The sequence below is a fragment of the Pipistrellus kuhlii genome, unplaced genomic scaffold, assembly GCF_014108245.1.
Source record: "Pipistrellus kuhlii isolate mPipKuh1 unplaced genomic scaffold, mPipKuh1.p scaffold_m20_p_26, whole genome shotgun sequence".
NCBI lineage: Eukaryota > Metazoa > Chordata > Mammalia > Chiroptera > Vespertilionidae > Pipistrellus > Pipistrellus kuhlii.
The window spans coordinates 6,647,086-6,674,123 of NW_023425525.1; the positions used below are offsets into that span (position 1 = coordinate 6,647,086).

General features: G+C 47.7%; 2 protein-coding genes across 7 annotated transcripts in view; one reads left to right on the forward strand and one right to left on the reverse strand.

Annotated features, from left to right (window-relative positions):
* JAZF1 (JAZF zinc finger 1) overlaps nt 1–27,038 on the reverse strand; it is a 281,117-nt gene that overhangs the window by 57,840 nt on the left and 196,239 nt on the right. The gene's annotated exons all lie outside the window — the stretch shown is intronic.
* On the forward strand, nt 23,497–25,071 carry LOC118727876 (neutral amino acid transporter B(0)-like). Its single transcript, XM_036453888.1, has one exon. It carries the CDS (start codon nt 23,497–23,499, stop codon nt 25,069–25,071), a length of 1,575 nt encoding a protein of 524 aa, XP_036309781.1.

Here is a 27,038-nt window from a genome sequence, read left to right on the forward strand (position 1 = left end):
TGCCTATTTTGTTGTCCAAAACCTAACTGTCAGCACCAGAAAGAGCAAGTATGAGGACACGTTCCATGATAACAGCTGAAGTAACACAACTTTGCTGAAAGCACACGCAGGTTTGGGCGCAGTCTCCGAAAAGAGGGGTGACTGAGGGTACCACAGGAAGGAGGGGGCTCACCTTCGTGCTGTCTATGGGAGCACTCAGGCGGACTCAGGCTCCAGAGAGTTCAGGAGGCGAGGGCTGCCAGCGCTCCCCTCTGACCCATGTTTTTATCATAGTAAGTAATTAAAAGTAGCTCATCAGCTGGAGAGGTATATGCTGGAAACAGGCTCTAACTCTAAAGACCACGGATGGCATTGCATAGAGAGGGAAACATAGTCTTGTTTCCCACAGTCGAGCTTGCTTTTCGAGCCTTTGTGTAGCTGCCTGCCCCTTCCAGGCCTCCTTGATGGCACCCCCAAAAAAGCCAAGCAAATGGATGCCTCCCAGGTGTGAATGCCTTAGGGGAAGCGAGCACCTCCTCACCAAACGCCCTGGCCCTGACCTAAGACTTGCCCACAGGATTGTAAATCGTAACCAAGAGTGAAGACATTCTGGTCATGTTTTCCTATACCGAGTCCTTAGGGTTTCAAAAACTTCAGCCTCATTTGGCAACGGATGCCTCGTGGGGAGCAAAATCACTTCCATCATTAAAACTTCATCAAGTAATAATTTTATTACCGTTGTTGACATAAATAATGGCAGGAACCAAGTGCGGAGTGATCGATTTGTTCCTGATATCTCCAGGGAGTGATGATTTAGCTCTGATCTATAAAACGGGGACAACTATTTATTTGAATGGCAAAAGGCATATCAACTACCCACTTGGGTGTGTTTTAATTTGCTTTAGGGTTAGCACATTCCATGGCTGACTATATAAGCAGGTCTGTTTCGCAGAGAACGTCTCACATAACAGCGACATCTGAATGATGGTGTGTCACATGGCATGGCAAATATTTTCCTGCTTTCCTCCGCTTCTCTTCCCCCCCTCAAAACGCCCCAAACCTATTCTGAGCTAAAATGAAATTCTGCTAGGATAGGAAAAGGGGAGGGGGCACATGTATAAAGACGAAGGTACTTGCTCTCTTGCAGCCCATGGAAAGTGCCTCAGTATCACAGGACACATTTTTCATTAATGTCCCCCAACCCCCAATTCTTCTACCATAACAAAAATAGGTACAGCCCGTAAGGTAGATCACCATAATATAATGATGGGAGGGGAAATATATGGCTTAATACAGAGTGGTTTAAATACCTGTAAGTGGGGGGGAAAACAGAAATTAATTAATTTCCTAATGTAAAACACAGCTGCAGTAACGTTGGCAAGCCTCCCCCGCCCGTTTGAAACTTGTGACATGAGATCATGCCACTGAACGAAGTCTTCATACACAGAAATACATCTTATTTCCTTTTTTTAATGGATTATCAGCCTTTTTAAGCTTTCTATGTATGTGTGTACACGCTTTATAAATTACTTGAAACAGGAAAAAAAAAATATCGGACGACTACCAACCAGCAGTCACAAGGCACCAGTTTCGGTTTCTATCGTGAAATGCCTGTTGGGGGACTCCCACTGCTGTGTGAACTAGCTGAGCGCCAGGAAAGGGGTCCCGACAGCCATCAGAACTCAGGCTGGGCCCAAACCCCAAGGAGAAGGACCTGGCCCACAATCCCTGCTGTTTGCCGGCCTGCAAGCAGAAGCTGCCAAGGCCCTGAGAGGCCTCCCTGCTCCCCTTCCCCCTCCCAGCCGCACCGCCTGCCTCTGCCCAGGGAGGGCCAGGAAAACGCGGTCTTATGGAGCCCTCTGCAGGCCACACGTTTTGCAGGCGCTCACCAGCCCAGGGCCTCTTGGATTGGCAGTAAGTGGGAGTCACAAACCGCACTCATCACATCTCCTGGGATAGGTGTCTGTCACCAGGGCAGGACGACACTGATTCTGCCTACAGACTCCCTGAAAACATGGCGCGTTTGACAGCTCACTTAAGGCACGCCGCCTGGATGAGAAAGTTCCCGCAGGAACACAGCGCACGTGGAACCCACTGCAGAGCGTCTGGGACAGCGCAGTGATCACTGTCATCACGGCCATCCTGAAGGTTATCCATGAGGCACATGGGGCCCGGACAGCTGGCTTAGAAACTCCAGTTCTGTGCACATGTGGGCTTGGAGGCCAGGAGACTGGGAGGGAGAAACTGGGAGTGAGCTCTGTGGACAAACGCCACGGCTTCTCAGCCAAGTTCTCGTCCTAATGAACGAAGTGTATGCCTAACAAAGCCCAGTGACTCTCTCAAGTGTGTCAGGGGCGTCAGTGTGAGTTTTCACAGGGCGTTTTATATTGCGTGTTCGGCCTTCGTGGACGGAGCGAGTGGAAATCAGACTGACAGCACTCTGTAGGGAAAGCAATGGGAGGAAGCATGCCGAAGACAGAACGAAATGAAACATGATTTTGTTTTCATTGAGGCGGTATTTTTCAAACCGCATTTTATGCCGGTTATAAAATATTCCCCAAGTCAGCAAAAGAACCAACTTTTAATGGGGATTTTTTTCATCATATTTTCAAGTCTGCAAAAGTACTAACAGCTTTTAATAGTGGGCGATTTTATTTTTTCATAATAGCAGTCAAGGGAGTATTAATTTAAAAGAGGAAGTATTTGGCCAAAATATTTCCTTTTTACGGAGTTTCATTTGTGTCAGGAGAACCCGGAGATACATGCTGATAACGGCTCAAAGGGGCCGGGGCTGTCCCCTCCGAGGTTCCCTCCCAGACAGGAAAGCGGCCTGGCCTCCAGCCGCCTGGGAGCCAGGACAAGTGGAACCGTAGGAAGATGATATGATGATGACACGGAAGCTGATGTTACATGTGGCACAGTTTCTTTCCTCGGGACTTTTAACCAGTCAACGGGGTCTTCCCAAAGACCTGCAGGGGGCTGAGGGGAGGCAGTGGTCTGGGGCAAGGACGAAGGCTGCCGTTTTCTGCAAATCTCTAGAGCACATGTGTCAAACACAAGGCCCGCAGGCCAAATCCGTCCCGCCAGGCCTTGCAATGTGGCCCGCACCGCGCTGTCATCACTGCACTCCGCTGTGTTTCCATCACAATGGCAGTTTATGACTGTTCAGTAAACCATTCGGCCCGCGATTTAGGTTGGATTTTAGATTTTGGCCCCTTCTCTGTTTGAGTTCGACACCCCTACTCTAGAGGATTCTCTGGCGACAGTCTGACTGACCAGTGTGCTCTGTGGTCACTTACGGCTGCTTTTCCCAAGGACACGCATTGAGTTTTGGAGGTTTCCCTCATCTCCTCTACTCAGCGGTGTAGACAAAACCAGCAGGTTCATCACGTCATGTCAGTCAAGTAGGGGTTCCAGTAAAACAACCCTTCCAAACGAAGACCCCAAATCAAAACGGTGTGTCTCCAGCTCTGTCCAAGTTCAGAGACAAGTGCTCCCAGCAGGAACTGCTGAAGCCAAAGGGACTGGGCAGTTGCTGGCGCCTGGGGGATGCTCTCCACGCCCTGTCCCAGCCTCACAGAGCCCAGAGTCAGACACTCCTCTACCTGCCTGGCATCGGCTGCCAGCCTCAGCCTCCTTCCCTGGGCTCATCTCCATGGGGAGGGTGAGCCCCCGGGACCTACACGCTTCTCAGCCGGTGTGGGCCTGGCACCGCTAACATTTACAGCCATTCCCGGTGCCCCCTCTCTCCCTGCACTCCCATGCCCAGGCCCCCAAAGCCTGGCCTGCGCGCAGACGGGGCCCACCGGGAGGGGACAGGTGATAAGGATGAAGCCGGAAGCACTGCATCTCCTCAGCGCAGGGGAGGAAACAGACACCGCACGGGCATGATGTAGTGGCTGAACTTACACCAGAGAAAGTGCTGGAGTGAATTCTGAACACCAGGAGGCTGAGGGGAGGAGAGGCACATGCAACACACCTGGGCGGCATGGGCTCATCGGGGTTCGTGGGAGAAACAGGGTGCAATGAACCAGTTTGGGCCCAAAGTGCCTCTTCAAATTCACCCACAAACTGTGCTGGGCATCATCCTGGGCACGGGAAGTGCTCCTTCACCTCATCCTTGTGGGACGGGAGCAGGCAGGCTGGGCTGCTCTGATCACTCCCACGGTCTGTCTGTCCAGGTAGCTGTTTCTCAGCCTTCATGGGCCCGAAATCACACTGCCCACCATTTGCTTGCAGTCAAAGTGGTCTGACAATTAGGTATTCAGAAATGAAACACTTTCTGGATTTTTCACTATAAAGCATAAAGATTAAAAAAAAAAATCTCTTGAGAAAGGTAAGAGAATGAGAACAGAATGAATTAGCTTTTCCTTTGGAGAAGCCAGAAAGAGAGGTCATATTTCCAATGATTATTTAGACAACTATGTCATCTGACAATGGAAAGAGGCAAGAAGGTGATAAATGTTATTTCTATTTGCTGTCATAGTACCGAGAAAAACAGGTGCCGTTAAAAGTGTCTTCTCACCCTAGCTGGTGTGGCTCAGTGGATAGAGCATCGGCCTGCAGACTGAAGGGTCCCACATTTAATTCTGGTCAAGGGCACATGCCTGGGTTTCTGGCTCGATCCCCAAAGAGGGGGCATGCAGGAGGCAGCTGATCAATGAGGGGTAGGGGCCATGGTGTCTTACACAGAGTCATCAATCCATATTTCTTGTAAGAATAACAATCTCACAAGACTATCTGTATTTTTTTTTTTTTTTTAAAGAACTATAGAGAGAGGTTACGGAAAGAAGTAATCCATAGCAGTGAATTTGGGAACTCTATTTGGGTAAAAGGTCCTCAGCACCTTTTAAATCATTCCTAATGCTAATGAGTCTTCTATAAGAACGTCAGAACCAATTCTGGAAGTCAGAGTTTCTTCCCAGAATCAATTTTCAGGGGCCCTACAATGAAAACTTCTCATGTTACAAGCTATTGATAAAATGAAATAATAATTGGATCTACAAGGCCCACATGCAACATGAGGTCATATAACTTCATGTCAACATGTTTATGTGCTATCTGAACAGTTCACTTGTGTTTATGTAGTCATATATTTACTGAAAAGCAACACGGACTTGCACCAAACTGTGTCAGATGGCATGTGACTGCTACACTTAAAAATGTTCAGATTATTTTGAACAGAGGGATTTATTTTCTCATAGCTTTTGGGAGTCTGGACCTATCTGGTTTCAGTTAGGCAAGCCTTTGGCCAGCATTTTCTGGTACATTTGAAACTATTGAACAATGAAAAGCAAAAACATGTAATTGCCAGGACTGCTTAAGCCTAATGCAGATATAAACACAGTTAAGAGAACTTTATTTAGGTTCTGCTTTATTATTCTTAACTTTCATAGTCATGTTGAATCACAATGCATTAACAAATTTTTATTAGCTTTCCCAGCGGAAAGCCAGTTGCAGGCAAGGGCTTTTTATAACTATCACTAAAGAACGTCGCAGTTGATTTTAGATTTGCCTTCTAACACAGGAGAAAGCAGGCTTGCTAAAAGCTTGCTTTTGCTGAGGTTTCACTTGGCATGTTCTGACGTCCACTAATTCTTTCCTTCTAACTTTGCTAGCCCTCTCCCCCGTACTGTGCAACTCTCTGCCTTCACCATCCTTGAGTCATGACCTCTGAACAGATGGAGCACAGGGCAGTCAGCAGCACGAGGGCAGGGCCAGGGTGCCCCTGGAGGCTCTGAGTCTAAGCATGGACAAGGAGTGGGGTGTGGTAAACCGGCTGCTCAGTTTTCTTAAACTCCTCCCTCTGATCCCTTCTTCCAAACCTGTAATAAAGCAGTCTTCTAGGAGCCAGCTCCTTCGGAGGAGCCACTACATTCTGCTTTATGATTTATTTAGTGGTTAAAATATTGCCCTGTGATTTCGGGTCAGGTGGCTCCAGTGGGCAGCCAGGCACTGCCCGGTGGCCTGTGGGACGCCCAGCATATTGTGTGTTCTGGCCAGCAGGGGGAGGGGCAGAAGCGGCAGCTGGCGGGCCAGGAGGCTCTCCAGCAGGAGACCAGACAGCAGGAGGGGAGGGTTATTCTGCAAACTTTAAGGAAGACACTCAATACAGGGTGTGCTGCCGGTCACTAACCACGGAAGTTCCTGAGCTCAAATCCAGCTTCTTGACTCAAAGGTTTGCAAGGAGGAGAATTCTGTGCCTAAGAGTGAGTTCAGGCACAAGCTGTATGATCTTGGGAAATGATTTTAACCGCTTGGGTCTTAGTTTTTGAGGTTTGTAATACCTGCACACCAGAGGGCTACTGTTAAGAATTAAATGAGATCAGGCATATAAAGCTGTTAGCAAAGCATACATCAAATCCAATAGTCAATTATTATTATTATTATTCATAAGGCAGTGTAATAGAAAATTTAAAAAAATATACAGTATATGATTTTTCAAAAGCCTGTAAAGATGGACACCAAAACACTAACTGTGGTAACCTCTGGGCGATGAGGTTATAGAAAATGTTCCTTCTATTTGCTTTTTTTCTTTATTTTCTATAATGAACGTACGTATTACATAAAAAAAAAAAAATTGTTGTTGATTTCAGAGAGGAAGGGAGAGGGAGAGAGAGAAACATTAATGAGGAGAGAGAATCATTGACTGGCTGCCTCCTGCACCCTCTACTGGTCATGGAACTCACAACCTGGGCATGTGCCCTGACCAGAATCGAACCGTGATCTCTTGGTTCATAGGTTTACACTCAACCACGAGCATATTCATATGGCCGGGCCACCCGAATTACTTTCTGATCAGCATAGGTATTATAATACTAAAGGGTATCTTACATGAAAATAACAATGGCTATGAAGAAGAACAAGATGAGAAAATGTTACTGCGAGCCTGACGTGTGTCCTCCTAGGTGGCCTGGGCACACTCTGCCTGTCCCCCTTTCTCCCAGGAGGAACGTGCTGAGGTGGCCGCAGTGATGTTAATTAAAAAGGGCAGTTTGCAGTGACACAGAAATGGCAGCACAACAGATGTATGTTCATTTTTGATAAGTCTGTTGGTTGAGTTATATTTAAAGAAAAAGGGAAGATCAAACTTGTCTTCATGAGAAAAGAAATGACCGTTTTTTTCTGATGTTTGAGAACAGCTGGGGGAAGTGCGTTAGTTGACTACCACCCTGGATAAAATGGTGGGTGGGTTGCGTCAGCCCACGGGTAGTTGGGATGCTGTTTGAAGTAGCGTGATCTCATGTCCATGGCGAGACAGGCTGAGAACACCACTGGTGCTTGATAAACCATCGGAATGCAGTATTTAAGACAAGTCTTGCTACGTAAAATCAGACATGAGCTTCCTTAATGCAGGTGGCAAGTGGCACAGGTTACAGTCTTTCTCATCTCTGAAATCAGCCAGAAATGCTAAATGAAATTTAAGATTCTCAATTTGCATTAGATAGTTTTTGTTTTTGTTTTGTTTTGTTTTTAAAGAAGACTAAAAGTGAAGGTTTTGGTCACACACGGTTTATCCCAAACCATTTTAAGTGTATCCATTCACTGCAAACTCATCTTTTCTTTAAATAGCCACAGCTAGAACTACATCACGGCCAAAGACAAAAAAGTCTTTCAAGATGTCACAATGAACTTGGGGATGATCTTTAATGCGATTCCTTCCTTGCTCTCCTGCAAACCTTAGAGCTGATGAATTTAGCACCATTTAAAGGCGGTGATCTGAGAGGCTACTGAGAAAAAAGATTATTTTCTTCTAGCTTTGAAGTTTACATACTAAACTACATTAATTTTTTTTCTTTTTGTTACACTGGTATTTCTAATATTCTGTATAAATAAGAACATGCTGAGTCAGAGATGTGGATAGAAGATCTATAAGATCTGGCAATAATGACTTCCATTCACTGGGCATGTTACCAGGACGGACACTCTAACAACTCAGTGATGCAGGTATTATTACTTCTATGTTCCAATAAAGGAAAGGAGGATCAGAGACGTCAAGACGTCCAACAATGATATAGGTTCTATATAGTAATCTGAGATTCAAACCTGGGCCCGCCTAACTCCAAAATCCACTAAGCCACTCCTCATCCTTCTATGGATGTAAAAAATTCTAAAGTGAGTATCAATAAAAAAAAAGAGGTAAACATTCAATCATTTGGTAGAATTATTTTTTCTAAGTTCATAATACTATGCTCTTCACACTTAGAAACCTTCAGAAACTTCCCCCGCCATTCTGATCTGAATAAATGAATAATGTGGGGCTTTTGAAATCTTAGGAATACCTTTATTCACTTACCACCAGGCGATGAGTCAAAAACTTTCCTGTATTGTCTCGTATTCATCTCAGCTCAGATAACTTCTCTGGAGAGAGTCTTATTTTTAATGCTTAGACTTGTATCCCTTTTTATGCCTTTCCTCTTGCTTCCGAATTGGACTATTCAGAATCTCTCCTTTTTCCTTTTCTTAGTATTCTTAGATTTTAAATATCCACAAACATTTCCATTGACTCCCCTATCTTCTCTAATTAACATGTTTTTGAACCATCAATAAAATTCAACATATGCCATTAACTACTGAAATTCAAGTCACCAGTTACCCATCACTATGGCATTTTTTCCCTTCATTTATCACACGTGTTCAAGATCCCAGCCACATTACAGAGGAATGAGCTTTGGGGGCCAATCGGGGGCTCTATTCACCATGTAGAACACTGTTTCTTTGGAAAGTGCACCATTTCCCAACCAACTGATTCATAAATGGACGTTTGGAATCCAGCCCATTAGTAAGTGAGGAGCTGCCTGTATATGGGAAGTGCAGGAAGTAGAAGTGGCCATTCCTGACTGGGTTGGCATTCTGTGGCTGTGCTATTCAAAGACTTTCGCATGCTCCAAAGTCACTCGGCTGGTCCTGGTCTTGTTCCCATGTGCTAACAAAGAGCTCCGCCCGGACCTGTGGGTAATGGGGCCAGCCAGTGGATTCATAGGCACAAAAAGGCCCAACACATGCATGAGCCAAGAGGAGTCCACACTTGCACTTCAATTTGGTAAAAAGCAGGAGCACAGAAGCAGAACTGAGACCAAATGAGCACCTTTCCAAAAACACCCTCTTACCTTCTTTCACATGACACCTCAGTTTGCACTGGGTGGTGGCAGCTGTCTACAAAGTTCCTACTGTAATTCCAAAGAAGACCCTCAGATGGAAGAATTACAGTGGAAAACTTCATCGCAAAGCTCCCCGTAACATACTAAAGGAAAGAAAAGTGGTCACCATCCCCTTGTCTGTCTGTCCTTGGCTGTAGCTTCTGCTCCAGGAACTATGGACTCGAAGTGATTCCACACACATTGCCTGAGTTCTACTTGGGCTGGCACCGGGGGTAATCACAGGTTAGGTATTAAAACAACCTGAGTTTCTCACCTCAAGGAGTTTACAGTCCAATGGGGGAGAGAAATACATACAAAACTGAATCTTATTTGAGGCAAGTGTAAATATAGCAAAGCAATTAAATGTTCCCTTCAAACACGTCAAAATTTGAAATTTCACCTTTTTCTTTCAGTAAACATAGGCACATTCTCACTCCTATGATTTGTCTTTACACGTGGCCCCAAATGCTCCTGGTCAAAGTCAGCCAAAGAGGAGCAAATGCTGGTTGGAATGCTCTCCAGTCAGTGGTGCCATCCAATCCATGGCCAAGGAGGCATGCAGTGCAGCCTAACTTTGAATTCCAACAGAGAAGGCAAAGATAGGAAATAATCATTAGCTGACTGGTAGCTACGAACAATGTTTTCCCAAAATGATCCTCTGAGAGCTGAGAAGACATCTAAGCTCCAGAAAACCAGAAGAACTGCTTCTAAATTTTGAAAAAAATTGACAGTAAAATCTCTCCCCAACTCTCCTTTGGGACTCTCCAGCTTACTAAAAACAACACGTGAATATCATGATGCTGTATGTTTAGGGAAAAGTACAAAGAGAAAGAGGTAGTCTGGCTGTAGATTTTCTTTCCGAGATGGAGAAGTTTTGATCTCTGAGCCACATTTCTGACAATAGAGCCACAGTTAACTACAGATCCTTTATGGCATGGTGCTTGCGGATATACTGTATTTTTGCACACTTGTGGACAAGATGTTGACTTCATTTTACAACCAACATCTTGTCCACATCAGGGGAGCTTTCTCACACAGACACGAATACCATGTGGGCTACCTGCTGAGTTCTGGCAAGCTTGGCAGACTGCAGAGCATAATGGGAAGGCAGTTGGAGTGGAAAAAAACCTTCCTGGGAATTTTTTAAGTGGTTACAAAGGGGAGGGGGGCAGGCCGTTTCCTCACGTCCCATACTGTGAGTTGGCATGGGGAAGATAATCCAGGAAATGAGATGTAAAAACTGTACACAGGTTCCTTAACAGGAGGGGCATTCTGCAAAGAGCCAACACGCAGAATGCATTTCTCTAGGAAGTCAACCACTTGAAAGTTTTACTTTTTAATTAGCCACATGGAAGTTGAAAGAGCTGCGAAGCATCATTAATTCCACATGGAGATCTTAACCGGTTGCGCTCCCAGATCTCGGCGTGCTCACTCGATAGTTAAGGCGCACGTTCAAAGGAGAGAGTATGTGCAGTGAGTAATATCCTAAAGAATGTAAATTAGACGAGAAGCGTCAGGTAAAATGGCACCTAAATGCAGTATTTGAGTTTTCTGTTTCGGTGTAATGTTTTCCCTCCGGTAACTAAGGTGGCTTACCAGAGCAGAATATAAATCCTCTCCTCACCAAAATGATAGGAAAGAGAAGAAATGCAACAGCACCACCTAAAGGGCACTTAACAGCCATAAAAAACGAAGCAGAGGTTAGGGATAAATACAGTTCACGGATGGCACATTGGGGGGCAGTCTCTAGAGCAGCCACATTCTGGCTGCACACCCTGCCTGAAAAATTGGACAAAATTAATCCAATCCACAGAAAAGGTCATTTTGTCAAGTTCAAAACTCAGTTGAATAAACTCAAGTGGATCACAGACCTAAATGTCAGAGCTAAAACTATAAAACCCTTAGGAGTCAATCCTCCCGACCTTGGGTTAGCAATGGTTCCTTAGATACAACACCAAAGCAATGAAAGAAAATAGGTAATTGGACTTCATTAAAACTGAAAGCGTCTGTGTTGGAACTGACAGATCAAGGAAATGAAAAGGCAAGCCACAGAATGAGAGAAAACATTTGCAAATGAAATATCTGATAAGGAACATGTAAAGAATTCTTAGAACTCAATAAGATAAATAATCCAATTTTAAAAACAGGCAAAGGATTTAAATAGACATTTCTCCAAAGAAAATATATAAATGGCCAATAAGCATATGAAAAAAAGGCTCAACATAATTAGCCATGAGGAAACTGCAAATCCAAACTTGAGTGAGATTCCAATTCTCAGCCACTAGGATGGCTATGATCAGACAGACAGACAATTATAAGTGTTGGTGAGGATGCAGAGAAATGGGGATCCTCAGGCACTTCTAGTGAAAATGTATAGAATTATGGAGTTGCTTTTGGGAGTGTGGAGATCTTCTACATAGAACTCTATGTGCCTTAACTTGTGAATGGATAATCAAAATATGATCTATCCAAACATGAGAATATTACTTGACAATAAAACAATATATCTATACATGCTATCAACATGGGTAAACCTTGGAAATGTTATACTAAGTGAAAGCAGCTAGTCACAAAAGGCCACACATGACTCCATTTATATGCAAAGCCCAGAAGAGGCAAATCTATAGAGACAGAAAGTTGATTAGTGGTTGCCTTGGGCTGGGATAGTGGGGGAATAGAGTGAAAACGAATGTGTATGTGGTTTCTTTTAAGGCGATGAAAATATTATAGAACTAGATTGTGGCAATGGGCACACAACTCTGTGAATATATTAAAACCATTAAAGTGTAGGCTTCCCATAAGTGAAATAGAGGATCCATAAATTCTATCTCCATAGAGCTGTTAAAAAGAGCCAAGTGAAGAGTTTTCAACTGCTCCTCACTGGCAAAATAAGATATTATTTATATGAAAATCAAAACATTTCCATAGCCTTTATGATCCTGCAGGTTCCCAGCTCCTACCACCATGTTGGAGGAGGACTCAGTTACTCCTGGGTGAGATCATCTGGATGTCAGCAGAGGAAGCAGGACCAGAACCTGGGGGAGGGTCAGAGTTCCCTGCAGACCTGGGGTTAGGGTGTGGCAAGAGCAAACATTTAAGGAGGTGCCACCCTCAGTGCCTTGCTTGCCTGGCCCAGCCCTGGCTCCCCGTGCATGGGAACATGTTCTTGCTACAGGACCTCCCCGGGATGTGCAAAACAAGACCATCTATAAACAGGAACTCTTTAATGATAGTCTAAGCTTCAACCACCATTCCTCCTACACATGCCATAAAAAAAAAGGGTTTTTTCCCCGTTGCTTTCACTTTAGGGAAAAGAGAGATGACCCAAAAGAACGAGGGGTTAAGCAGAGTTTGGAAGGAAAAGCAAGTGAGAAAAAATACGCGCTTGCCAAGAGGACGTGTTTTCTCTGGTGACCAGAGCAGCAGCGCTGCTTATTTTAACCGTTTCATTTAGCATGGTCTTCACAACATGGCTCCTCCAGCCGCCAGGGCGACCAGTAGTTTGCCAACCCTCTTGCTCACCTGCGTCTATACCAACACACTTCATTTCCACTGGCCGGCTTTCCTGGTGAGGTCAATGAACGCAAGTTTCCATTATGGAAAACACAGCTTATCAGTGGACACAGTATAATGTTACCGTATAAATGTTGAGTTACTGCTACTCAACAGTGCTTTCTGTTTTATTTGCACATTTATGCACTCTCTAAAGAAAGCTCAGCACGGGCCCTTTGCATGTTGCTTGGTTTATAGCCAATGCACAGGCTCAGGTACCAAGTTTTCCTGAAAGATTATGGAGGCTTTCATCTTTACTGTGTCCTCTTGTTTACGAGACTGATAACAGGGGAAGGCAGTGAAGAGTAAAACGCACTCCCATGCCCAACCTGATGACCAATCCCGCTTGCTGATGGTCTAGGACGGCCCCCAAGCCCAGCCTTGCTGTTCACGTGTTCTCATTCATTGGCTCTTATGGAAGAGTCCCTGTTTACTATCCCCTCCAGAATGAACCGCGTGCTTTAGCTAAACACATGCTCATTACATCCCCTGCTTTAATCATAGCCAAATATCTGTAATCACGTCATGCCTGGTAACTCTGAGTTCAAGGATCCCATTACACAGCAAGTTACATAGGTGTCCGGGCTTTCCTGTCCCAACGTTCAGTTTTGCTCTGTTTGTTTTCCTAGACGAGCATGTGACTCATTCCGAAATCTCAGGGGGAGGCTTTGCCACTGGTGGCAGGCTGTCTTCATGCGCTTATTGTTGGGTGTCAACTAGAGTTGCTAAAGCCTGCCCTTTCTGGGTATACATCCTCCGGACCCAAAGACCTGGGCATTAGGAAGAAAGTTCTTGTACCCGAGCCATTTAGTCCACAAGGAAGCAGGCGAGCTTAATGGTTAAGGACTCCAGGAGAGGAACTTCAGGCAAAGTATGAAACCCCACTTGCCCGACAGCCTTGTGCACACTGCTCAGCCCAGCCTGGCCTGCTTCCCTGAACTGAGAAATGGACCAACAGGATGCCTACTCCATCGGGCTGTTGTGAGGATGAAATGAGGTGTAAAGTCGATACTCCATAAAGGCAGCAACTACTTTTGCTGCTGTTGAATGTCTGCCTTTAGGATGCTTTTGTGACAGACTTGTGTTCTGGTCTGCTGAGAGGCAAACAAAATATGATCCTTCTCTTCCAAGAGCATATGTACTAATTAGAAAATAAATTACTACCTTGAAAACACTAAAAAAAAAAAAAAAAAAAAAAAAAAAAAAAGTCAGAATAGGTTTACTGCATACAAATTAGAAACAAAATTAGGTAATCAGTATTCCCTCTTGTTTTTATGGGTATATAACAATACAATCAATATGCTAATGAAAAAGCTTTGCATCCTCCATTAGGAAATCTCATACACCTGACTGAATAGGCCTGTCCACTAAAACTTGTGTTTGTTTTTAAATCCTTACCTGATAATATGCTCCTTTACTGATTTTTTAGAGAGAGAGAAGAGGGGGGGGGGGGAGAGAACCATCAATCAGTTGCCTCTCTCACATGTCCAGACCAGGTGTCAAACCTGCAACCTAGGTCTGTGTTCTGACCAGGAATCAAACCTGCAACCTTTTGCTGTTTGGACAATGCTCCGACCAACTGAACCATCTGGCCAGGGCCCAAGTTTCATTTTTATTTGTCAGAATGAAAGACGGTATGCATCCTCAAGTGAACCTTGATATATACATACATATACATATACATATACATATACATATACATATACATATACATATACATATATATATATATATATATATATATATATATATATACACACACTCACCCAAGGCACTAGTCCTAAACATATTTTTCCATTGATTTTTTAAGAGAGAGTGAAGGGGAAAAGGGGAAGTGGGGTGAGAGAGACACATATATTGATTGGTTGCCTCCCATTTGCACTTTGACCAGGGCAGGGGATGGAGCCTGCAACAGAGGTATGTGCTCTTGACAAGGAATTGAACCCATGACCCTTTGATTTATAGGCCGATGGCTCTAGCCACTGAACCAAACTGGCCAGGACTGAACCTTGCTATTTTATATCTTTTTCTCTTTAGGAAGTCTGGGTGACATTGTACATAGGAGCATGGCTCATTTCGCTCTTAACTTTCCAACATTAACTCTTTCCTGAAACCCTACCCCAAGGCAGCTGTGTTCATGTTAAAATCCTCTGAAAACTTGTTTCTTGGTCCTGGCTCCTTGGCCTATATATACAGCAGCTCTTTGCGACTGAGCCTCCATGGAGATTCAGAGCATATTAATCTCTGCTGTGCCTCTCACTGGAGCTACAGCCCGGGGCATGCCATACATGTCTGTGCCTTAGTTAGCTCACCTGTGAAATGGGGCTCATACAGATGTGAGGATTAAACGGATTAATACAACACAGAGTGCTTTGAACAGGGCCTGGCAGTAAGTGCTCCATAAACAGCAGCTGTTATTGTTAATAGCTGTGTGGTTGCTTTTAACGATGCTTTTTTAAAGACCTGAAAAACCAATTTCTGCCCCTGCGTGGGGAGCGCGTCTCACTCGTTTCCACCGTGGCACGCTGCCTCTTTCACCTCCACCGCCGTTCAGTGAAAACCAGACGCCGGGGCCGTGTCTCTCAAACGCCCCAGTGTTGCAGAGCCAAGCGGCAGCTGGCCGTGCCATGTGGTTTGGGGAGCACAGAGCAGACCTTTCCACTCCAAAATACACCAACGACATGCTCCAGTTAGAGATTCATTGCATGGGGACCTGGGGAGCCGTTTGGTTATCGGGGACCCAGTGCTTTAAAAGCACCAAGGTTCCCGGGAGGAAGAGAACTCTTCCGTTATCAGCTCACCGCTTAGAGAGGTGAGCGGAGAGGGAGCTGAGCCAAAGGAGGTGGGCAGAGTGGCTTGGGGGCTGGGTAAGGACTGAGAACCAAGAGGGAAATAGTGAGACGGACGAGAGCAGGAGAGGAGAGAAAGCCTCACTTATTTCCAGTTCCCAGGAACTGCCTTGGCCCCAGGACTCGGGGAGCAGCCAACCAGGCCCCAGGGCGCTGGGCCTGAGAGAGGGGGCGGGCTGTGCGTCCCTGAGCAGATGGCCTTGGGCCCTGTCCTCATGGCCGGTTCACCTCGGCCTCTTGTTCCCCTCCACGTCCTTCTGATGGCAGTTTCAGCACCGAGCAGGCTTAGGCAAAGCACTAAGGCGGCCTTTTAGAGGTGGGCTGGCCCCGTGGGTGAGGCCATAGGCTGCTGCCCCCTTGCCAGCAGGATGTTGACTTTCTCACTTCTGTCACTCTCCACAGGACCTGTTTTACAGTGACTTACGGGCCTGTCTCCCACCTTCCTGAGAACCGTGGCTGAGAACTCAGCTCGGCTTTCGTCCCTGCGTCCCCATCACAAGTCTACATGCTATGTTTGCTGAGATGAGCAAATGAGAATTGGGGGCTGTTTTCCTTTTTGCCTGAAATTGCCCCATCCCTTTCCAGCGAAGGGAGAAAGCTTATTCTATGGCCACCAATGAGAACCCAGAGTTGCCTAGGGATCTGAGGACAGAGGCAGGCGGTGGGTCACACTGCAGGGCGGGTCAGGACCCCCAGTGGGATGGCAGTGAGCAGCTCCCAGGGTCCCGGGGAAGAGGAAGGCTGAGCCCTGCCCTGGTCCCCCTATCTGCCGCTCACCAGCTTGTCACGGAACACTGCCCTCGTTCTGAGGGCCCCTAGTCTGTGCCATTCGCAATGAACCCAGGAACACGAAGCGCTCTTCGGTGTTTATTTGGTTAAGCTCCTTGTTTGTGAGGCTGATGGAAGAGGCGACACCTTCCTGCCCGGCCACCCAACGCCTTCACACCTCTAGCCTCTCCGCTGCCTGCCCTCAGGACCAGCTCCCCCAGCTGCTCCTGACCTCCCGAAGCCTCAGACACCCTTCGTCCTGGTCCCGTCACCACCTTGCATGCCCTTGGTGACCCCGACCCACCTCCGATCGCCTGTTTCGGTCTAATCCATTTTACTTCGGCAGCATGATTCCTGTTCGCAGTGCACGAGCTCTCTCTGTTGTAGGGGTTCACCTACATCTTCCTACAGAGAATGACAGCCAAGCACAGCAGGCTTTTCCCAAAGGCTCTCTGATGCTGGCAGCAACGTAGCTGAGATACCTCACGTCTGATGACAGCACCCAGGGGCCAGGATGGCCCACACCAGCCACTGACTGCTGGTCCCGGGGCGGGGCGCGCTCCAGCAGCTGCCTGGGCCGTGGGTCTTCACACCAACGTGCCAGCCCTTGACATTCATTTTCTGTGAAAACCCAAGCCTCTGCGTCTGATAAACAAACTGCGCATTTGCTGTGGGTTCTGGATCTGACCTTTCACACTGGGTTTGTCAACATAATTTACTGTATTCATAAATACTAATGCTCTCATTTGCTCCCCTATCTTTAGTGTACTGTAAATTATCAGCAAGTACATAAATGTCTTGGCCTGGGAATACAGTGGGCTGAAATAGCTCCCCTTTCCCTTTAAAGACGTTGCCTGTGTTTCATGGTAGGTGTTTCTAATTAACGTGAAGTGCCATAAACTGCCCATGTATGAAGCGGAGACAAGCGGGTTGCATGAAATTAAAAGTATCTGACTAATGTTAGCAAATTAGGCACGCCTTCCAGAGGCACAATTTCTCTGTTTAGAGTTGTCACCTTCTTCATGCAGAGGTACCAAGGCTTCTGGAACAGCTGAGCCAAATGAGCCTTCCAAAAAAAAAAAAAAAAAATTTTTTTTTTTTTAAATTGGTGGTTGGGGGAGGCATCAATTAGGAGTAAGATTTCGAGTTTTAAAAAATTCCCACTCAGGCCATCTCAACATAGCATCTCCTCACCTCTTCCTTCATAAACGAGCTCGATTTGGGGATCTGATCTTTTTGCCAATATCAGTCCAAATTAGCACTGTAAATATTACCATCAAATGTTACCGTGTGGCCTAATTTTCTTTCAGCCCGCCGTTAATCTTTATTCAGCCTTAATGAGTATTTATTGTGTGGCCCTGACAGCTTGCTACTGCTGTGATAAATTATCTGATTCAAGTCCGATTAAAAATGCAACCCCGAGTGCTAATTATCTCAACAGATCTGCTTAATAATAGCATTTCTTGTCAATTATGGAATCTCAGCATGGGTGTCGATAGCAACAAATGCACAGGCCTACCTTAGATGCTGACTTCCCATAATGCCCTTGTACTTGCCATATGTAAATCAGAGCGCTTCTGTACCTGGGGTGACCTTTTATTAGCAAGCTGTCAAGATGATGAAACTAGCCACAGCAAAACCCCCACCACCGGACAATTAGGGGCTACAGCTTAGGACAACAGGAGGTCAATCAGACATGGCTAATTACGATGCATCTTACTTATGGCCTGTCCAGCAGGAAGAACGAGCTGCTTTTGAAATTTACGCCAGCGTATGCATGACCCACAGGAGGGAACGCGGGGGCGGGAGAGGTGGAGACACGGAATTGCACAAGTCTACAATATTTCAGGGCGTCTGGGATCAAATCTGAGTTCAATTTCAGCGCTGTCACTTACTTGCTGTGACTTGAATAAATCACTTCAGCTGGAAAATGGAGCAGACCCTGTGCACCTCCCTGAAGGGGTTTGGGGGGGCGGGGGTGAGGATTAAGAGGTACCAAGTGTAGCAACACCCAGCATGGTGCCATCACATAGTGGGGGATGAATATGTTAACTTTCTCCCCCTTTGCCTATTTCTGTTCCCAGGGCCAAGAGAGCAGGTAACATGCTACCAGCAACATTCATGAAGCTCTGGCCATACGCCCTGATCAATGTCTTCCATGAGTCCTGCCTCCTTTGCCATCCATGGTCAGAACTAAGGAGAATAGCTGAGCTGGAGGCCATGAGCACAGCCTAGGCTTATATTAATAGGTGCAAACGCCCTAATCGACTCAAAGCCCAGGACGAGACTTCTCCAAGGTTACCCGAAGCACACACTGTGCACCCGCCTTGGTAACGGTACAAGGAGTGTTGATTGAATTGAGCATTGAGTCCAGGCCAGTCACTGTGGGAGTGCTTTATACTAATTAATCCCGTGGTAGGCAAACTGCGGCTCACGAGCCACATGTGGCGCTTTGGCCTCTTGAGTGTGGCTCTTCCACAAAATACCACGGCCTAGGCGAGTCTATGTTGAAGAAGCGGTGTTAGAAGAAGTTTAAATTTTAAAAATTTGGCTCTCAAAAAAATTTCAATCGTTGTACTGTTGATAACTTGGCTCTGTTGACTAATGAGTTTGCCGGCCACTGGTTTAATCCAACGATAACTCTCTTCTCACCTTTCCCCTGGAGACCAGGAGATGGTGCGGGTAGGGGAAAGGGGAAAGGGCTTGTCCAACATCCCACAGCCGGTAGGTGTCAGTCCCCAGGCTGGAGTTGAGAGCCAGTGCCCCCACTTCCCAAAATAGGAGGGGCCCCTCCTGATGTATTTTACGACAGATGCTGCTAGTAGAAAGGGCCGGAGAGGTTGACACTGGCCTGAGAGTGTCACCGCTATGTGGCGTTTTAATGATAAGGAACAATAAATAACAAGTGTCTTGTGGCTGCCTGCCGTGACACATGACAGAGCCCAAGAGCAGGGGTTGAGTGTGAAGCAGGCCTCCGCCTTTTCGCGAGGAGGGACCTGAGGAGTGAGGAGAGCTCTATCTCGTCACAGGACCTCAAGCATTTTCAGCCTCTGGTGGTGATTTTGGGGGCACCATCCTCTTCTCCCCTGGCTTTTACCCCACACAGCCCTTCTTTTTTAAGTGGAAACGGCATCACTGCTCGTCGCCACCTTCCTGCCTCACCTGCCCTCCCCAGGCTGACCTGTCCATAACCCGGAGTTGGACATGGGTTCCAAGCGTCACTTGAAGTAACCTCCTTGGCAATGGTTCTGAATTTTCCCAGATTAGAAGGGCGCCATCCCAGGCGAATGCCTAAAATACACACGTTCACATCTCTTACATCCAGATCACATGGCCTGTGGACAAAGGACAGAGAATCACCCTGTCTGGGGATGGCCAAATGACGTGTCCCCAGCGGCCACGCCCAGGAGAGCTGGCAATAGGCCTCGGGGGAACCAGGGGGGGGGGGGGGGAGGAGGAAAGGAAGGCAGGCAGCACCTCCACTGCTACCTCAACCAGATGCTGCGTGGCTGGATGGCTAACGAGGCCCAGATGAGGGTCCCCGGGCAACACACGGGGGGGGGGGGGGGGGATGCGAGGGGAGAAGGAAGAAAGGATCACGAGCGTATCCTTCTCAAGTCCTGTGTCCCCTCTTCCCCGACACCTCGAGCCTGGCTCGTTATGACTTCCTTCACAGATGATCGCAAACCAGGAAGCAAGTCTTTCCCTCGAGAGGATGCCAAGTCAGTGCCACGAGGGCGTAAATCAAGTGTTTCATAAACAGTGTGTGGGCTAGTTCTCCTTCCATCTCCCCTCATGAGGCCTCGCTGTTTCCCCATAAAGTGAGGGCGCCTACGTTCTCTTTGATGAGAGCTGCCAAGTGTCATTTGGGGTGCGGTGCACGGCACTGTCCCTAGGGTAGGCCCACAGTGGCCCAGTTTGCCACACCCGAGCTTCTCACCGCCTTGTTCCGGCACGGTGAACCCGGATTTCAGCCGGGAATAAAACCTCCAGGGCTTATGTCTGTCTCTACACTCCCTTTGCTTCCTAAGACACCGTGCAATGTTGATGTGGAAACTACTCAGTACCACTTCCCTCCTTGGTGTGTCCTTAAGCATGCATTTACATTCCACACAAGGTTTCCCGGGAACGATGGAAACACATCCTCTACAGACGAGCTGCGTGTGAAAATCATTGCCCCACTGGGCAGAGCTTAATGGTCCGGCGGCATTTAACTCTCTCTGAACACTACAGGGGGAGCTAAATCTCTCCAAACACTTAGGAACAAGGAACACAATGTATGTACCCGATGAGCTGTGGCAGCCATGTTTGTATCCTCTGTATCCATCTCTACGCATGAGTCCCGTTCATCGGAAAGTGTGGCTCTGAGGCTGAATCAACAGTGTATTCGGTAGCCACAGGCCGTTGCTTGTCTGCAGACGGATCCCTTATTTCTCTGGGGATCAACCGTTCGCCATTCGACTGCCTATTGTGAAGAAAATGCCTGTCGACACACTTCTACTGAAAAATTAAGTAATCCGATATACAAACTGTGACTTGTATGGTGAACTATAATTTGTTTTTGTATGCAGATGCCAGATTTGAGCAGCTATTATCAATTTTCATTTTATAATGTTGACCACATCTTAAAAATTAATTACGCCTGCTATTTGTTTCCCACTCCTGGTCTCAGGCCAACAAAATAGTTCCTTGAACTTGCCTGAAGCATATGGACGTCCGCAGGACTTCATTTATTGTTTTTGGTAAAGTCACGTTCCTCCAAAACTCGTGCAGGGGTCACACGAGAACCTTGGGCGCTGTCATTTGCCTGAAGCTGTTTCCATTAGCAGCCATGTCCGTAAAAACACATGTCAGCAGTTAAGCCCTCAGCTCTGAGTCAAGTCAGCCCCAGCGAGCTTCATTTCTATTTTGGGTCCCCGCTGTCTTTTCAAGGGGCTGAAAAAGAGTTTGGATCCTGGGCTCTGCAGGAAACCCTTGCCTAATTTCTGTTTCTCTGCACCCCGTTTTTGGAACCCTACCCATCAACTATGATGGGATTGTTACACTTTGCATTTCAGGAAGTAATCTTTGACATCTCCCCACGAGGCACTGTCAACAATGTCACCCTAAAACTATCATAAGACCTACAAGAGTACAGTCCTTCCATCTCAAATCTTTGGGAATATATTTGAGTTGGTTACTTCTGGGGTACTGAAAAAAAAAAAGATTTTTTTTTTCTTTTAATATATTTTCTTGATTTCGGAGAGGACGGGAGAGGGACATAGAAACAGCAATGATGAGAGAGAATCATTGAGGGGCTACCTCCTGCATGACCTACAACCCGGGCATCAAACCACGACCTCCTGGTTTATAGGTCGACACTCAACCACTGAGCCACAGTTCCTGGGGAGGGAAAAAAATCTTTAAAAAAATCTTCCAGGGCCAGAGTTTAAACATCCAGCTGCTGGGCTCAGAGTTTAAACATCCAGCTGCTGGGCTCACAGTTAGAAAAAACAAGAAGAAACTACTCTAAACAGAATTGAGGGTGTGAGACCTGGCTTTATACAACATTATGTCAGTGCTAGTGCATAAACTATCCAGGGAAGTCCAGCATGAACTTTCTAGATTGGGAAAAGCTCTCCTGATTATCCCCATTGAGAATCCTTCTATGGGACTCAAAAGAATTGTTGGCCCACAAAGGAACTCACTACAGACTGATTCATTTGCCTCTCAGCATAACCATTATGGCTTGTCTCAGTTTCGTTTCTTACAAGGGTATTTCTTGGATCACATGATCTCATACATCTAGAGGAAATAATGAACAACATAAATTGATGAACAAAAACAGACCCAGAGAAAGAGAAGCAGCGATCAGACTCTCAAACCTCAGAGGGAAAGTAGGGGAGGTGGGGGTAAGAGGGAAAGATCAACCGAAGGACTTGAGTGCATGCATATGGGCCTACCCAGTGGCCATGGACAATAGGAGGGTGGGGACATATGTGGGAGGGTTTGGGATGGGAATGGGGGTATGAGGTCAATTATGTGATACCATAATTAATAAAATTAAAAAAAAATATGTCAGTGCTAGTGCATAAAGTATCCAGGGAAGTCCAGCATGAACTTTCTAGATTGTGAAAAGCTCTCCTGATTATCCTCACTGAGAATCCTTCTGTGCGGCTCCTCCTGACTTCTGATCTTGATGTAGACCAGCAGAGCCTTCTGCACTCCCCTCTCTGCCCCAGGGCTCGAGGGCCCCTGACAGGTCAGATCTTTTCAGCACTTTCCCCTCTTCCTCTCTGAAAGTGACCACTGCTTCCCCAACCACGTCTGCGTACACCTGTCCCGTTCTTAGGCTCCTCACCGCTCTCCTGAGCAATAAGCACCACACATCAGGGGTCTGGTTCATCAGCAGTACAGGATGAGCCGTATCCGCATAGCCTGGGTACTTGTCATATAATGACTCTTGGATTCCACCCAGTCCCATGTGATTTGTATGTAGTTTGACTTTGAGAAGCACTGGCCTGGAACTAAGAGACCTTTCTTTTCTTTCTTTAAAAAAAATAAATAATAATAATAATAATAATAATAATATATATATATATATATATATATATATATATTTTTTTTTTATTGATTTTTTACAGAGAGGAAGGGAGATGGATAGTTAGAAACATTGATGAGAGAGAATCATTGATCAGCTGCCTCCTGCACACCCCCTACTGGGGATGTGCCCGCAACCAAGGTACATGCCCCCTGATGGGAATCAAACCCGGGGGCCCCTGAGTCCGCAGGCCCGACGCTCTAGCCTCTGAGCCAAACCGGTTTCGGCTGGAGCTCCCTTGAAAGCCCCCACACGTAGACTCCCGAGCCCTCTGCTTCCAGGACCCAGGCACCCCAGGTCCCGCCTCCCGGACCCGGGATCCAGGCGCCCATCAGGGAATCTGCGCTGCCAGCAACTCCCAGGACCCCAGGCCCCAGCGTGAGACACTCCCGCCTTCTCACTCCCAGGACCCGGAAACCGGAAACTGGAAACCGGGGCGCTGCCCATCCCCTCGGGAGCGGCTCTCCAACGGCCTGGAACGCGGCGCCCTGAGCTCACAGTCCTCGGAACCCCAGTCCCCCGGCTGCTAGGCCACTCTGGGCTCTCAGGGCCCTCGGCCTAGGCAGGCGCCCGGCTCTCTCTCTGCTCCGAGGCGAGGCGCTGAGAAAGCCCTGGGCCGGTCCCCGCGATGGCCGACCCGCCCCCGCCGGGGGAAGCCCCCGAAGGGCCTAGAGAGATGGAGCCCCCGCCCCGGCGGAGGTCAGGCAGGGCGAGAAGCAGCAGCCGCCCTCCCGGCAACCCGGTGCTCAACTGCCTGCGCACCAACCTGCTGCTGCTGATGACCATGCTGTGCGTGCTGGGCGGCGTGCTGCTGGGGCTGGCGCTGTCCACCCAGGGCGGCGCGGCCGCCTTGGGCCCCTCGCACCTGGCGGCCTTCGCCTTCCCCGGGGAGCTGCTGCTCCGCATGCTGCGCCTGGTCATCCTGCCGCTGGTGGTGTGCAGCCTCATCAGCGGCAGCGCCAGCCTGGACCCCGGCGCGCTCGGCCGCCTGGGCTCCATCGCGCTGCTCTTCTTCCTGACGTCCACGATGCTCGGGAGCATCCTGGGCATCGGCCTGGCCGTGATTGTGCAGCCCGGCGCCGACCTGGCCGGGACGCAAACCAACGCCTCCGCCGCCACGCAGGACGTGGGCAAGTCCGTGCTGGATTCCATCCTGGATCTCCTGAGGAATTTCTTCCCCTCCAACCTGGTGACGGCCACCTTCCGCTCGTACGCGACCTACTACGAAGACAAGGACTTCCACGGCACCACGATGAAGGTGCCCGTGGGGCGCCAGGTGGAAAGCATGAACATCCTGGGCCTGGTGGTGTTCTCCATCGCCTTCGGCGTGTGCCTGCGGATGCTGGGGCCGGATGGGGAGGTCGTCATCAACTTCTTCAGCTCCTTCAACGACGCCACCATGGTGATGGTCTCCTGGATCTTGTGGTACGCCCCGGTGGGCATCCTGTTCCTGGTGGCCAGCAAGATCGTCGAGATGGAGGAGGTGACGCAGCTCTTCTCCAGTGTGGGCAAATACCTCCTCTGCATCCTCCTGGGCCACCTCATCCACGGGACCCTGGTGCTGCCCTTCCTGTACTTCCTCCTCACCAGGAAGAACCCCTACCGCTTCCTGTGCGGCCTTCTGACAGCGCTGGCCACCGCCTTCGCCACATCCTCCAGCTCCGCCACGTTGCCGCTGACCATCCAGTGCGTGGAGAGGAACGGCATCTCCAAGAACATCTGCCGCTTCATCCTGCCCATCGGGGCCACGGTCAACATGGACGGAGCCGCCCTCTTCCAGTGTGTGGCCGCGGTGTTCATCGCCCAGATCAACCAGAGGCCCTTGGATGTAGCCATGATCATCACCATCGTGATCACGGCCACCGCCTCCAGCGTGGGCACCGCGGGGGTCCCTGCTGGAGGTGTCCTCACTCTGGCCATCATCCTCGAGGCAGTCAACCTGCCAGTGGACCTCTCCCTGATCCTGGCTGTGGACTGGCTAGTGGACCGGACCTGTACGGTCATCAACGTGGAAGGTGACGCCTTTGGGGCGGGAATCCTCCAACGTCTGGTGGATGGAAGCAAGATGGAAGAGCCAGTGCCCCAGCTGATGCCGGAGGAGAGTGACACCAGTATGAATACAATGCGGATCCTCAGACGCTACTCAAGATATCATAAGGAAAGTAACACCAAGAAGAGCGCAGTCAGACATTCCGTGCCCTAATGGGGCACCTTGGATATTCAAATCGAGAGAGATGGATCCATGGATGAACTTGTTCTCTGGAAGCCCTGCCCATAAGCTTTGGGGAGCCAAAGGCCCCAGCCTCCCTTCCCAGCCTACCTCTCCTCAACCCCAAATCTGGGAGGCCTTGCTACTGGGATGTGTGTGTATGTGGGTATGAATGTCTCCCCAAATCTCCCAGGTCCTCAACACCTGCCCCCACCCAAAGTTAGGAAACAGCAAGATGGAGAAGTAGCATCCTCCATGCCTCATCCAGGTCGCCACATGGAATCCTGTCCTCTTGGATAGCATGTTCCCATGTGTGTCGGCCCCATTGCTATTTATTTTGGTGTGTGTGTGTATGCATGTGTGTGTATGTGTGTGGGGAACTCTGGGTAGGGGGAAACAGGACAAACACTGCTGTCACTCCAGAGGACATTTTTTTTTTTTCTTACCAATAAAATTGTCAAGTATTAAAAACAATAAAAAAGATCTCCTTAAGTGACCGGGGAAGGGCCATACATGGGAGCCACTTTTGTAGCCACTGAGTGGTTCTAAAGTTGCTATTTAACCTCAATCACACAGAGATTCAGACTAAGAATTGTGACTGTAAAGGCAAAGGAGGGTTTTGGCTGTGTCAGTCCTTGAGGTAGTAAATGGTTGTCTATATGCTTAGTAAATGGTTGGTCTAGTCATTACTCCAATATGGGAGGGCAGCAGGTCAATTAAAAAAAATTTATATTTATTGTTGAAAGTATATAAATGTCTCCCCACCCCCACATTGACCCCTTCTAGCCTGCTCTCTCCCTCTCCCCCCACACTACCTCAGGCCTTCAGCACACTATTGTCTGTGTCCATGAGTTATGTACATTCTATCTAATAAAGAGGTAATATGTAAATTGACCCTCAAACCCTCACACAAGATGGCCGCCCTCATGTGGTCAAAGATGGCTGCCACAAGATGGCCGGCAGGAGAGGACAGTTGGGGGCAACCAGGCCTGCAGGGAGGGCAGTTAGGGGTGACTGGGCCAGCAGGGGAAGGCAGTTGGGGGTTATTGGGCTAGCAGGTGAGGGCAGTTGGGGACAGGCAGGCAGGGAAGCAGTTAGGTGTTGATCAGGCTGGCAGGGGAGTGGTTAGGGGGTGATCAGGCTGGCAGGCAGGCGAGCTGTTGGGAGCCAGCAGTCCTGGATTGTGAGAGGGATATCTGACTGCCGATTTAAGCTGGATTGGGTGAGGGTGCAGGCTGGGCTGAGGGACATTCTCCCTATCTGCCCACAGTGCATGAATTTTGTGCACTGGGCCTCTAGTATGCTTATAAGTTCTTCGGTTAATCTCTTCCCATTCACCCCTCCCCTGCCTTTCCTCTGAGATTCATCATTCTGTTTCACATTTTTATGTCTCTAAATCCGTTTTGTTCATCAGTTTATTTGGTTTTTTAGATTCCACATATGAGTGAGGTCTTTCTCTGACTGGCTTATTTCATTTACTCTCCAGGTCTATCCATACTCTCTCACATAGATAGTATTCCATGGTGTATATGGCCCACAGCTTTTTTTTTTTTTTTTAATCATCTCATCTACTGATGGGTACTAGGGCTCTTACCAGATCTTAGCTATTGTAAATTGCACTGCTATGAATATAGGGGTGCATATATTCTTTCAAGTTTCTTAAGGCTATATTCCTAGAAGTGGAATCACTGGGTCAAATGGCAGTTTCATATTTAATTTTGAGAAAACTCAATACTGTTTTTCATAATGGCTGCACAAGCCTGCATTTTCACCAGCAACATACTAAGGTTCCCTTTTCTCCACATTCTCAAGCACTTGTCATTTGTTGATTTGTTGATGGCAGCCATTCTGACAGGTGTGAGTGATACCTCATTGTCATTTGAATTTGCATCTCTCTGATGATTAGTGACTTTGAACATTTTTTCATATGTCTCTTGGCCATTTCTATGTACACTTTGGAG